A 15,003-nucleotide genomic window follows, 5' to 3' on the forward strand; every position below is an offset into this window, starting at 1 on the left:
ATTAAATGAAGAAAGTAATTTCAGATAGCAGTGCTAGAAAGGAAATGACAAAGGGTGACTTGATACAAGGGGATTGGGGAGAAGAAGCTGCTAAAGATAAGGTGTTCAAAGAAGGGCTAAGGAGGTCACTTTTGAGCTGAAACCTGACTGAACAGAGGGGCCAGCCAAGCATAAATGGGCATGTGAGCATTAGAGGCAAAGGGAACGGGAGTTCAGACTTGAGGCTGGCCGCTGGTGACCGTCACAGCAGGCCACTTCACCTTTTAGACTTTTTGAAAATATAACATGCCTCATAATAGAACATGTTTCTGATTTATAATCTGAATCATAATATTACATTATCTGGCATTACTCTTTGTCTGGGTATTCTGCAATGGGTTAGTCATGTGGCTTCAAGAAGGCTATGATCTCTACAAGTCATGGCGACAAGCTAGCTTTATCAACAGAGAGGACACGCGAGTTTACATGTATCTCCTTCTAGAGAACCACATACCTCAGGCTGAGCCTGAGGACCCCACACTGTACGTTCGAGGATGGCAAGGACCCAGGGATGGCAGAGTCAGCAGGCGCCCCCAGAAGCCCAGTCACACGCAGACAGAACTCAGACACCTTGGAGGGGGCTGCTGGGCGGTGTGAACGTTTACTTGGTGCTATATTGTGATATTCCCAGGATGTCTTTGGGTATCACCACAAGGAAGGAAATCAAATTCTTTTTGTGTAGGTAAGTATGGACTCAGTCAATACACAGCAAAAAAGAGTTTAGGAGGTAGGAATAGGGGACTGTCATGAACTCAGACTAATAAATCACTGCCTAGACCTAACATAGGCTGTCCCAACCCAGATACCCCAAAAGTAATAACAGGAATTAGAAAGCTATTTGCAGTATCTCAAAAGTATGAATGGACAGTGAGACTACACAGGCTCTCATTTACTTCTCATGTCCTTTCAGGTCATTCTTTGGTTGGTTTATTCAGTATTTCAGTAAATCCTTAATGATTTATTTCTGTGTGCCAGGTAATGACAAGCGCTACGAAATTTTTTAAGTGGGTAGAATAGGGATCCTTGCTCTTGAGACATTTAAAGCATCTAGTGGAGCAAAGAGACAAGGAGATGGCTCATTACAAATCAGTGGAACATGTACTGATCCAGGCGTTATGGAGTGCTTTGAGAAGTCCAGAGGATGGGAGAAATGCAAGGGATAGGGTCTTGGAAAGCTTCCTAGAGGAGATATTACTAAACCTAAGTTTAAAGGATATAGATAAATTAGCCAGATGGGTCCAAGGGAATGAAGTTCTTGGCAGAGGAAGGATCACGTACTTATATACAGGGCTTTTAATTCTCCAGAGTACTTAATGCATTGTATGAGAATTGTGTTCAGCTTTGAGTAAGAGAAAACTCTGGTATCGGTAGCTTAAGCAAAGAGGTTTATTTGTTTCACATAATAAGTTTGGAGGGAGGTGAGTGCTTGCTTTGGTTCAGTTGCTAATGATGACAGTACTGCCATGATCCTCTGAGACTCCCTGGGCTTTTCCTTCGTGCTCGTTGCCTTATGATTGAAAAAGGGCTGCAGCTCTGGGTGTCATATCCATGTTCAAGCATGAAGAAGGGCTCAGAAGAAGGGCCATGTCTGCATTAATCAGAAAAGTAAACACTTTTTCCAGCAAACAGCCTCCCACGTACAACCAGAAGACTTATCCTTCTATGTCAGAGGCCTGAACTGGGCTTCATGTCCCCATCCCCCACTGCAGTACAGGCTTGATATGCAGATATTTAACGCTTCCTCACCCCAGACTAGAAAGCAGCAGGGAGAGCAAGTTGAGAATGACTAAATTCAGCCAATCAGTAGTATCTTGCCAAACTTTCCATTTCACTTACTCTTTCTAATACGCTCACGCAGTAGGAAGAGCCAGTGTTATTAGCTCCACTTTGCAGAAGAAACTGAGGTTTGGTGAGCTAGACGATGCCTGAAATCACAAAGTTGAACATGTAGTTAGTGATAACAAAAAAAGAAAACGGAGAGCTAATGTTGACATATGCTCATTACACACCAGTCTCTAGCTGAGCACTTAACATATGGTATCTCCTTTCCTCCTCATGCAGTCCTTAAGATCTGTCTCCTCTTGTTAGAAATGAGTAGTCCAGGTATGGACATAACCAAGGTCATATTGACGTGACTTGCCCAGGATCACAAAGCTAGCATACAACAGAGCCAGGATTCAGACCTCAGTTCTCCAGAAGGTCAGCCTGATGCCCTTCTTGCCTCTACTACCTTGAAACTCTCATAACTTTCTCCCTATGAACCCAGTGAATGTGCCAGCTCACTGACATTGCCCAGAGCCCTTGAAGCCACCTCATCACAAGCCCCTCTTACTCCTTCTAATTTATTTGACCCACTCCTGTCTCTTCATTATTGCTTGATGGACACGGACTCCAGCAACACATTATTTCAAATGTCCTGCCATTATGAATGCATTTCCTTTCATTGTAATAGCACCAACCATAATGAATACATTCTGGATCCGTGCAGATGTCACTGGTGTTTTCAATGCTCCATTCTAATTTATGTTGGGAAATGAATACTTAAAGTATTGCCCAGGCTCCCATTACTCCAGAGAAAATGAGGGCCGCCCTGTGTGTGTGCATATGTTTTTGCATTCATGCAGCAGATAGAATGTTTTGGTCAGAATGAATTGTGTGCCCAAAGCAGGAGTCTGGCTCTTTCCTGGAAGGGCACATTGGAAGTAATGTGCTGTGAACATCAGCAAACCTATGCAAGCAGGTTTCCTAAGGGATAGAAGGGCCTACCCAGTGGGCATAAATTATAGTCAGATGTTGTTAGAGAGAGAGCCTTGCTGATTGAGGGGTCCAAGTTTGGTGGTACCCCCAAGATCTTCTTGCCCTCGTGTGTACAGTCAGCAAGGTTGATATGCTTGGTACCAGCCAGTCTCATCAGTCAGCACACACCGTCACAGCCTTTTTGACATTGAGGGTAAATAGTGAGATAGGCCCACCAGGGAGAAGAATGTGCTCAGTTTGGAATTAATTGTGTGACCTGATCTTTTTTTTTTTAATTAAATTAGTTTATTTTCTATTTTTTAACTTTACAATATTGTATTTGTTTTGCCATACATTGACATGAATCCACCATGGATGTACATGTTTTCCCCTTCCAGAACCCCCCTTCCACTTGGTGGGAATGACCTTATCTTTATAGTGAGAGTCTGTCTATGAAAAAGAGGGATGGTAATAGTCACAGAATCTGAAATGCCCGATTGTAGTAGAATGTTGCCTTTATGGAGAGAGGCTGGGGCTCTTAGCTATCCAAGAAATGGCCTCCTGTATATTTGAAGCAATATGTGCGCCAAGAAGTGCTAGATATTTAGCCTGCTGTCTGCAGGGGGTTCTTAGGGTGATATCTTGTTAGGTGTAGCTGTACCAAACATATCCTTTCCAAGGCTTGGGATCTCAGCAGTTAAAGGGTACCTGGAAGATAACCTGTGAGGCCCAATATTGTGAATCCCCATTCAAAGGTTCTAGGAATTTTAAAGGAGGTGATGTGGTGGTTTACAGAATGTAAGAATATCCTAAATTTCTATAAAACCCTATGTTTTTATACCACACCTATTCCAGCGAAATCTTTTAGATATTCAGGAGTTGCCTGTTAATAAAAATTGGCCACTCAGTGATTGCAAGGCAAATTAAAGAAGAAATAGAGGTTGCAGACTGAATTTAGAACGGGTAATAGGTATGGGCGTGTGTGTTTGTACACATGTATGCAAAATGCAAATATTGGGGGTCCCGAAATGTTTGGTTTTGCCTTTAACAAAAAAAGGGCAAGCATAACTGTAAAATTTGGCTTGGGGAGCAAAATTTCTTTCTGGTCTCTAAGTAATCTTAAATCTCACTAGATTTTTATTGCTGAAAATCTACTATCAAAAAACTGAGGCTGTGGAATTTCAATATCTGTCCTTTTCTGTTTCATAGGGAGTGCTTTTTCCTCTGAGTCTCTGGAGCCTTAATTTTTACACAATGTATCACCTGACTCTTCTGTCAATACCTGAAAGACAGACTTGAGAGAACTAGTTTTCCCAAATCTACATAACGGTATAAGCCCAGTTAAGACCAGTGCAGTACTCAAAGAAGTTATTGCTCTTCCTTCCTTCATGCCACAGAGCTACTTGCACTTGTCCTATACTGAAAAGTCTATTTTATAGAAAGTTCTGTAGAACCAAATATACTGTTTGGGGGTTTAGTTAAAACACAAATGATTCTAGCTCTGAGTTGGATCTCTTGAGTCTCAAAGTCTCCATTCTTGCAAATTCAAACAACTGGAACGGCTTGCTGTGTCCTCGAAAAGAAAAGGAGTAAAACAGTAAGAGAAAGATTGTTCACCATTTCCTCAGGGGCAGTGATATGAAGCACAGTTTACCTCTGCCCTGCAGCAGGGTTTAGTCTTGCGTCAACCTGGAAAGCCTTTCTGAAAGGGGTGCAGAAGTGAGGATGCAGGTAGAAGCTGTCTCCTGCAGCGTGGCTTCAGGTTTCCATGGACTTGGAGCAAAAGAAGATGCAGTTTACCACCAGCTTTGAGTCAGAAGTACCAGAGAATAAATCCCACAGAGAAATCTAGGTCTTTGTGCCCATGTTGGGGTCAGAGTGAGGAGCAGGAACTAGGACACAGTATCAGCCTGATTCTCCTTCAGTTCACTGCTCCCTGCTCAATTAAGCTGGCTGGCAAGCCAGGGAACCAGCCTAAACTGCCCTCCTGAGGAACCGCCCATCTTACGAGAGTTCCTCAAGTAAATTTGCCTTCAGGGGACTATATAACTAGAAGCAGAGGCATTTGCATTAATTCATCCTACACATGTCTTTTGCCTCCTAAAGTGCTCAAGGTTCCTGCCATATATATATATATGTATATGTGTGTGTATATATATGTGTATATATATATATATATAGCATAAGTTTCTAGTCTCTAAGTAGCTGTACTTAACAGTCTGCTCCAAGATAATTGATGGGCTTCCCTGGTGGTTTAGTGGTAAAGAACCCACCAGCCAACGCAGGAGACGCAGGTTGGAGCTCTGGGTCCAGAAGATCCCCTGGAGGAGGAAATGACAACCCACTCCAGTATTCTTGCCTGAAAAATCCCATAGATAAAGAGACTGGCAGGCTACTGTCCATGGGGTCGCAGAAGAGTTAGACAGGACTTAGCGACTGAACAACAAAGATGACTGACCAGATAAGGAGAAGACCAGCCCCGAAGAGAATATGACTCTGTTTCCTGAACTCAAATTGTCTGTGCTTCCATTGCCATTCTTTTGTAATAGTTGTTCTTGGCTATGAAACAAACTCAAGATTTAAAAAAAAATTTTCAGTAATAAATAGTATCTACTGAATTGGAACAAATTGAAGCTAAACCTATGTATTTTCCAAAACTGTCTGAAATAAAAACAAATTGCAATAATAGCTGTCATTAAGTATTTACCTTGTGCCAGATATAATATTAAGGATTCTAATAAAGTGTCTTATTTAGTGTTCACAACTACTCAATTATAAAGGTTTTCTTGAACCCATTTTACAGATGAGGATACTAAACTCAAAGAGGAAAGTGACCTAGGTTACATTGTCTGCTTATCTCAGAACCCAGTCCTTCTCTTCTAGGTGGCTATTGACACCTAGAAGATTGAAGAAAGATTCCGTCAGAGACTCAGTTAGCCCACTTAAGATAGATAGGGTTGCTCTTTCTTTAAATGGGTCCCAGGAAAGGCCACTGTGCTCTACAGACCCCACACCACACGCTAATACCTGATTAACCCAGGAGTAAGTAACTAACAGCAGGTAGGTCAGAATGACACAGCCCTACCAAGGAGTCACAGCTCACATTTCTTTTTTTTTTGGTAGGAAGAACATTGTCTTTGCAGTCAGACAAACTTGAACTCCAAACATGATCAAGCCACTGACTTCTCTGAACATCAGTTTACACATCTGTAAAATGAGGAATCAAAATATCTTCTTCACAAAGATGCAGTCCAAATTGGATGAGAGACTATATATAAATACCTACTCTAATACATGCCGTTGAGTAATTTTTAAAAAATACAAAGTTGCTTAAAATTTCGTTTTATTCTGTATCAGCAAAAGGTTTCCCAGGCACCCTGAAATATTTTGGCCCTAGCAGTTGAGTGGTTGAAAAATGGAGTGTTCTGCGTTTCCCAAAGGAGGGCCCCTTCTTTAGAACCAGTTTTGCTTTTCTGGCCTGTTTTTCCCTCCAAGGCAGGAGGTGGGCTGCTGCTTTCCTTTCTGCCTCCCTATCCCATCTCTCCCCAAAGTATTCTCTCACCTCCCACTTGTGATTTCCTTAAGTGCTTTTAACAGTCTTGACACTGGAAGGATGTTCTCAGCAGGCATGCAACCTGTAATCGCTGCTTGTTGCTGACGTGACCTTGTGGCTGACCTCTGGGAAAGCAGTGGGGACTGGAGGAGGCAGCCAGGCTCTGCTCCAGCAAAGCAAGACGATGGGTCCCAGAGCACCTGGGAGGCAGCTGGAGGCATGGCTCCAGACGCCTTCCCACCTTGGCTCCCTCTGTCCAGCGTGTCTGGAGGTATGATCAGGAGAGAATTATGGGATGGGTAAGCTTCCATTGTTCTTAAACAACACCAACCCCAAACAAAATGAAAACAGATAACAAGCACAGGGCAGCTGGAAGTACATTTCCGCAGCGTGTGTTACCCCTGTGAGAGGCGTGCAGTGCCCTTAGGAGCATGCTGCCATCACTAGAGCCCACCAGCCATCATCCCATGGTCTGCCCCCCACCCCAGGGCGGGGGTCTAGATTGCCTCCCGCTTTTCTTAACCTTCTAATGCCTGTTGTCTTCACCAAGGGGAAGGTGATTGAGGTACAGGAAATGGAGGAAAAATCCAAAGCTCTTACCTTCATTTCACAATTCTTAGACACAAGACTGCTCATCAGATTTGTGATAAGCCACAATATATGCCTTTGAGAGGCTGCAAGCTGTCCAGAGGAGGAAAAGGCAAGCATCCTACCAGGTTAATAGCACCGCAAGAGATACCCGCAGTGGAGGGGGTCAGTGCCAGGGAAGTGGATTTCAAATTAAGTACTTCATCCCCGTCTTTGTGACTCTTGAACTTTTCAGGCACTTTGCCCCAAACCACACAGCCTAGACTTCTGAAGAGGCTTCCAGTGCCCACTGTGTTCACAGCCCCCATCCTGAACACTCCATTCCTGTTCACCTTGCACTCGACTTCCTTGCCCTCTCGGACCTTCTGAAGTTTGGACTTTATAATGAATGATCCTGTTTACAGACATGGTTCACTGCTCCAGCTGCCACTCTGCCCCTTCAGTGCCTTGCCTCCATGGCAATTTTCATGCATATTCTCTTAACTAGGCTGCTTCTAGCTCGCCTGGTCTCATCCACCCACCCTCAGGATCCTGCATTTCTACCACTCCACCATGAACAGTGGAACCAAGTTCCCCCGGGCCCTACAGGCAGGACCCAGACCCTGAGAGTCTGAGGGGGAATGATGAGTAGTCTCTGTAGGCTGGAGTCTCTGTAGGGCTTCCCAGGTAGCTCTGTGGTAAAGAATCCACCTGCAGTGCAGGAGCCGCACAGGATGTGGGTTTGATCCCTGGGTTGGGAAGATCCCCTCTAAAATGTCAACCCACTCCAGTATACTTGCCTGGACAAACCCATGGACAGAGGAGTCTGGCAGGCTACAGTCCGTGGGGTCGCAAAAAGTTGGATATGACTGAGCACACACACATGTAGGCTGGAGAGTCAGCACAGCCTCATGGAACATGTGGCCTTGAAGGCTGGTATGATTTGAGTAGGGCAAGAGAAAGGATATCGATATGCCAGGCTGGAGCAAGAGAGGGTCTTGTTATGACTTGTTAACAGCTGTTAAAACCGTCAGTGTGAAGGAGGAGTTTAGAACTGGAGCTGCCACAGAGATTTAAGGATTATCTGTGGATTTCAATGCTATTACTGTTCTTTACCAGAGGGGAGGGGTGGGGGAGTTGGAATGAAAGCGAGAAAATAAAGCCTTTAGTATGGAGTTGTGTCAGATTCATGGAGTCATTCTACTCTCCTCTTCTAGACGCGTTTCACATTCCTGTGCTAGAGGCTCATCAGAGTCTCGTTTTGACCCCTCGCAAGAGTGCCCTTTACAGTTCCCCTGCGACTGTTCATGCCATTTAAAATGAATCAGAGCTAAGTGGGTGATCATGTTGTCTTCCTTATAGACCAGTGGTTCTGGCCTTTGTTACCAGGTTCCTGCAGTTAATCTAGCGCCATTTCCAGAGACTGGTCTTCCCATCCTCCTCCGTGGGCCAGAGGAGGCATCTGAGTAGCCACCAGAGTCCTTCGTCCCACTGGGTTCCGAGCACTGTCAGAAATCAGACTTAGATCATAATAACAATAGCGAAGTCTAATTATGCGAGGCAAAGGATGTGTTAACTAACCTTACAATGGGAAACATTCCACAGTATACACGTGTCAAATCATCACATTGTATACCTTAGGTGACACAATAGCATATGTCCGTGACGTCTGTAATGGAGATCAGGAAAGCTGGTGAAATGAAATCAGACTTCAGGGAGATTGGAGAAGCCATGGGAGAAGGAATAGAGCTTTCTCTTTCCATAGGTAAAGTAGTTCCATAGACTTTTCTTGAACTCTTATATACAGAATTCTCATCTTTTTATTCTTTTCTTTCTTTTTTGTATATATTTTAGCCCAGAGCCGTAAAAATAGTTTTTAGGGAAGAGTGGCCTTATTGTCTCACAGCAAAATTTATTTTTAATTTAGAAACAACCCCTAAAGGGACTCTCTTATCTTTTCCCCAAAGTGATGAGCTGAAATATTTATTTTGTTGGCCCTCCGACCTGTCTGTGCTGGGCTGGGTGAGGACTGTGTTAAGTAGTGAGCAGGTAGGGAAAGCAGGAGATCTGTGTACTTTTGTTAGTTTCTCATGCTTACTGATATGCTTACTGTCCTGTGTAAACTTTAATTCTGACTGGGACTCTGGATGTGGAGTCTGAGAGAGCATCTGATCCAGGCAGGAGGAAGGGAACAGAGCTGCGTGGGGAAAGTTGCAGGTACTGTCTTGCGCACCATTTCCTGACAAGAACAGCCACTTAATGAGCATTTGCCATGTGCCATATGCCTCTTAGATTCATGAAGAACCTGTGAGCCTGTTGCACAGGTGAGGAAATTGAGGCCAGGGGAACCAGGTAGTAAGTGGAGACCCCGTGGACTGGGCTTCCTTGGTGGCTCAGTTGGTAAAGATTCCACCTACAATGCAGGAGACCTGGGTTCGATCCCTGGGTTGGGAAGATACCCTGGAGAAGGGAATGGCTACCCACTCCAGTATTCTGACCTGGAGAATTGCATGAACTGTATAGTCCATGGGGTTGCAAAGAGTCGGACATCACTGAGCGACTCTCACTTCATGGACTGCAGCACACCAGGCTTCCTTGTCCTTCACTATCTCTTGGAGTTTACTCAAACTCATGTTCATTGAATTGGTGATGCCATCCAACCATCTCATCTTCTATCGCCCCCTTCTCCTCATGCCCTCAGTCTTTCTCAGCATCAGGGTCTTTTCCAGTGAGTCGGCTCTCTGCATCAGGTAGTCAAAGAATTGTCTTCTCTGGCTAGCTGAGCTCTGTGACTGGGCCAGTGGAGAACAGTTGCCTTCAGTCAATCTTACAACTTCTGATATATGTTGAGACTGAGCCATAGACAGGTTCTTTTGAAAACGGATGAACCAGGTCTGAAGTGGTAGGGTTGTGTCATTTGAGTGTCACAGCAGAGCTGGCTTCAGGAAAGCCTAGGAGGAAGACAGAACATGTCTTTAATAATCTTTATCTGCTTCCTTCAGTATCCTGTACTTATACCCTAGTCCTGGCCCTTTAAGGAGTATTACTTCTTTTTCCCCAGTGAAATCTAACCATCCATCTCAACCTATCAGCTTCTGAGATGACATCTGACTCACTTAAAAACTCACCTGTGCTCAAGTGCTTATGGTGATCCCGTGGCCTATTCTTGTCTTATAATATCTACTGATTTTTAACTCTGGGAGCTCAGCTTGAGTGAGTACATTAGACTTAAGGTAAGTGACCTTGATAAGGTCTTTAGATTTTAATGGCTTATGCGGAGATCTTTTGAATGTAACGAAGGCTTTGGCTGCTTTCTGCATGATGTCATGTTGGGTATCTAGTCATTCCTCTAATGCCTAGGGCAGCCCTTTGAGCCAGAGCAGTGGTCTTTGTTCAGTCTTGTGACTGGGCAGTGGCAGGCGAAAGGATGATAGACCTGGAGTGTTCGGTTCCTCTTTTCTCACTTTGCTCGTCTCTCCTGCTTGCTGTGTTCACGTGTGGGGGGTCATCTTCCTCTCTTCTGGCCAGATTAATGCTCTGTCTCTGACAGCACTGACCTGGAGTCCAAGGAGAGCCTCAGGTAAGATGCTGAATACATACTGGACGTGATGTTCATCTCCTTCCTTGGCTGTCTGCTTCGAGCAGCCTTCCTCTCAGTAAGGGCAGATTCCTACAGGCCAGACCTGTTGACTGTATCATAAGCTTTTGGAATATTGGGAATGGAGATGAGACATTCTTAATTTCTTCTCCATTTCCTGGGAAGACTCCCGACAAGAACGTGTACTGCAGGGGCAGGGATAGGACACAGTAATAAACAGGCAGGGAACCAGGCCCCCGTCTGAATGGTGCCCTTACACAAACATTTCTGCACTCATCTCAGAGAAGACGTGCTAGCAGAGGTGCCTGAGTTACTAACTTGGCACAGGAAACCTCCTTGTAGTTTCCTGTTTCCCTGTTACACAGCCCTCTTATAGAAAGTTCCCCCCGTGGGCCTTAGACCCTTGGACAAGTGTATCTGGCTTTGGCAAAGAGGGAGTCCTTGGTTCTTCTTGGGAACAAGTGTCCATTCACTCCAGACCCCCAGCATCACACACTGGCACCTGCATTCCTCGTCTGGGCTGAGTCTCAGGCTTGCGCTGATGATACAGTCCCATTTGAGCAGCCCGATGCCTGCCTTCCACTGACACGGGATTTATATTGCATTACCACTGGGCGTTTGGTTTCCCCCTCCTCGAAACATCTGTTTGTGCTGCCTGGGGGAGCGTCACGCAGAACTCAGGCTGCACATTTTCAACATAGTCCTTATTCACGTTTTGGAGTGGAGTGCTAGCAGTGTGGTAGACGCCATATGGAGCTCTGACACACTTCTCATCTCCTGTTCTTTCCTGTCCACAGCTCCCCCGCCCCGCATCTCCTTAGGAGAGACTTCAGACCCATGAAGATAAGCATTAGGAGCTGCTGATGAGATGCCTCTCCTCTCCACGTGCCCTCTCGCACTTGATCTCTAGCCGTTCTGAGTTTTTCACAGCTCCCTGAACATGCCAAGCTGTGTTGCATCTTCAAGAGTTTTTTCAAGCTGTTCCCTCCACCTGGCATGCCCTTCTTCTGGCCCCGTAGTCTTCCTGGATCATACCAGTCCATCTGTCAACATTAAGTGATAGCCTTTGCTGACTCTGTAGGTGGAATTTACCACTTCTTCCTTCTCTTATAACACACAGGCTACATTCTTTGCCCGACTCTGAGCTCCTATCTGATCCCCCCCCTGCCTCCGGTCACCTGCCTGTAGCAGGGGCTCAGCCACTGTGAGCTGAGAGAGAAGCAGCTGACCTCAGGATGAAGTAACATAACAACAGTTGACTTTCAGTTGAGTGCTCCTCTCTTGTTAGTGAGGATGCTAAATCATTTACATCTGTTATCTCACTTAATACTCGTCGACTCCGAGCAGTGGATCCCGATACTTTTGCCCCTAAACACACATGCACCCATCATTCACTGTCTCAGAATCCTGCTTTGTTGTCCTTGTAGTACTTTCCACCATCTGGAAGTATTAATTTGTGTAACTCCCTTATTAGTTGCCTTTCTTTACTAGAAGTTAAGCTTCATGAAAACCAGACCTTGTCAGTCTTGCTCACTACTATAATGCTATCATGTGTTACAAAACCCAATATATTGTGAACACTCGATAAACACTTGTTCACTGAGAGAGTGAGTGAATGAATGGCTCCCTGTTTCGCAGATAAGGAGATGAAGACTTAGAGAGGTTGTTTTACCAAAGTCGCACAGCTCAGAAGGGCTTGGGTGGGAATTCTGGTCTTCCCCCAAAGTGGGCAATCCTAACATGTCACACCACCTCCTATAGGCGTTCTCCTAGCAGGCGGATCTTAGCAATCCTAGGAGAAGGATCTGCTTTCCTGCTGCGCCTAGCTTCTGCTTGTAGGCCAGCATTCCCCACCACTCCCTTCACCAGCTGTCTCCCTTCTCCTAGGCTGAGGCAGGTTGCGAGAGAGACTGTATACCCATCACCAGATTTGTCGTAGGAGCCAGGCATGTTGGTGAACACTCGGGGCAAACAGTGAATGAGCAACAGATCTGGCCTCCAAGGAGTCCAAGTAGGAAAGACTGACATTTACAATACAGCCACGTAAAGGCATGCTGAATCCCTGATCCCCTGCAGGCTGCACGGGCCGAGCAGACATCCCTCAGACCACCTTCATCACCAGTTCCCTGAAGGCAGACAGCGGGGCATTATCTCGACTTAACACTGATTTTCTTCTCTAGTGGGGTGGAGTGAAAATCAGCTGAAGCCTTGAAGGATATTTTCTGTGCAGCCTAATTAAATAGGACCTGAGTGCTGTCACCTCAAGACAAGTGGAATTGAAATTGAAACTGATATCTGACCCAGAGAGACTCTGTCCAGGGGATGGTGTCTTAGAGGTGGGCCCTTTTGCATGACTGTTTGCTAAAGCTCACAAGAACCAAGGTGAGAATCAGAGGGAAATGGCTGACTTGCAGCTGACTTGCTATAGGGAAGTCACAGACTGGCTATGGTTGAAAAAACTGAAAACATCTAGCTGTATTTTTTTTTTAAAAAAGAGACTCTTGGGGTCCTCTAGGCAGGGAGGTGGTTTTCTAGTACCTGGTTTGGATTTGAGTCTGCCAAAGCCTTGGCAAAATCTTTAGCAGTCAGCAAGGGTTACCACCTTTGCTACTGGTATTGAGGCATTACCAGTAACCTGGCTGAATAAATGCAGCCAAGCCGACCTCACGTGCCCCCTCATAGCTGCCTTCACTCAGCACTAAGTCCCCTGTCCATGGTTGAAAACAAGGGCCAGGCCCTGGCTGTATTCCAGCTCTGCCCTTGGGATGTCATTCATTTCTCTACTTCTCACTTTTTCATCTGTAAAATGGAGTGGTGGTGCTGTTATAGAGGGTTACAATTAGCGTTATTAGTAAATAATGTGAAAAGTGAAAGTGTTAGTCGCTCAGTCATATCACACTCTTTGCGACCCCATAGACTGTAGCCCGCCAGACTCCTCTGTCCGTGGAATTCCTCAGGCAAGAATACTGAAGTGGGTTGCCATTCTCTTCTCCAAGGCATCTTGCTAACCCAGGGATTGAACCCAGGTCTCCTGCACTGCAGGTGGATTCTTTACTATCTGAGCCATCAGGAAAGCCCATTAGTAAATAATGGTAGCATCCATTTAGTGAGTATTACAGGTATCATTATCCTCATTTTACAAACAAACATGGAAACTTTAAAGAGGCCTCTCACTCAAGGTCGTACCGCTTTTCTTTTTTTCACAATTCAAAATAATTTTACTTCAGAAATGATATTTTAATAAAATAAAATAATTTGTTTCAAGCATCAAGAAATTTTTAAATATATAATATAAATTTAAAACAAAAAATGTTCAAATGTTTATATCAGAGTTTATAAAAGTCTTTAAAATGTTCTATGTAAATTTTGAAATACAGATAGGAAGAAAACTGTATATTAAAAGAAAAGTAGCAAAATGTAATAATTCTGATAATTTTAGTATAATTAGATTAGTAAATGATTTCAATATGAAGTTTGCATGTGATTTCACAGCATATCACAGGGCTTAACTGAATGTTTTTATTAAACTTTTTATTTTGTGTTGGTGTATAGCCAGTTAACAATATTGTGATAGTTTCAGGTGGACAGCAAAGGGACTCAGCCCTATATATACATGTGTGCATTCTCCCCCACTGCTCGCGGTCACACTTTTGATGTGAACTGGGATGAAGTTTAAAGCCATGTCTCTGATTCTTAGTTGTGTGCTTTTGTACCAACTGTCACTACAACCACAGTAACCACCCAGCTCTCCCACTCCTGGATCTACACCTCAGCTGACATTTCATCCAAGGGAAGGAGAGGGGCAGTGAACAAACTCCCCTCTACTTCCATCTCGGCCTGGACGACTCTCCCTCCATAGACCATTAGGGTGAGGGGCAAATAGTTGAAGTCTTAGAATCCAAGCTTGCCTTGAGTCAGCTCACAGCTGGATTGTAGAGGGCTGGAAGTTGCCAAACATGCAGCTGTTTTATAAGGAAGATGGGAACATTTCCTCATGGAGCCTAGTGGGTTCTTCAGGTTTCTTTGCTTGGGAAGGACTGGACATGAACTTGCTTCTGCTTTATCCTCAGTGGCACAGCATTCCTTGTCCATCAAACATGCACATTCTTTACCAGTAAGGCTCAGCCATTTGTAAAAGTAATCATCATTTATGATACAGCATTTTAATCCACACCTGGTGCCCCCGGTGGTTATTTGTGCCTGGTGATCGCAGTGAGAGTTAGGAAAGAAGTGGAGCCCGTGCTCACCTGTGAGTAAGCTGTCCATGAGATTCCTCGGCAGTATCTCTTAAGACCAACAAGTTGCCCACATCGTGCCTGGGGAGACTTGGAATGTTTCTAAAACAGTAATTCTTTATGGGGTTGTTTTGACCATTCGCTCAGAATAACTGTGTTGAAGTTTCACTGGTGCCAGGCACACTATCAGGTACCAGTGACATAGCAAGGAACAAAATAGTTAAGGACCTTTACATCTCAAAACAATTTTAGATAGTGATCAGTGCTGTGAAGAC

General features: G+C 44.7%; 1 protein-coding gene across 15 annotated transcripts in view; it reads left to right on the plus strand.

The window, feature by feature from the left end:
* TRIM44 (tripartite motif containing 44) overlaps window positions 1-15,003 on the plus strand; it is a 115,800-nt gene that overhangs the window by 82,552 nt on the left and 18,245 nt on the right. Inside the window, exon 5 of one of the 15 annotated variants that reach the window (XM_081546000.1) lies at window positions 9,957-10,000. The exons of 13 other annotated variants lie outside the window; for them this stretch is intronic. In XM_081546000.1, the coding sequence (XP_081402126.1) occupies window positions 9,957-9,966 (10 nt within the window). In that variant the 3' untranslated portion in view covers window positions 9,967-10,000. Of the gene's footprint in view, window positions 1-5,898; window positions 8,071-9,956; window positions 10,001-15,003 lie in introns of those variants that run through there. One more of the 15 variants, XM_081545997.1, reaches the window with a different exon arrangement.

This window comes from Giraffa tippelskirchi, chromosome 11 (assembly GCF_054371585.1).
Source record: "Giraffa tippelskirchi isolate mGirTip1 chromosome 11, T2T-mGirTip1v1.2.pri, whole genome shotgun sequence".
In the NCBI taxonomy this organism is placed as follows: domain Eukaryota; kingdom Metazoa; phylum Chordata; class Mammalia; order Artiodactyla; family Giraffidae; genus Giraffa; species Giraffa tippelskirchi.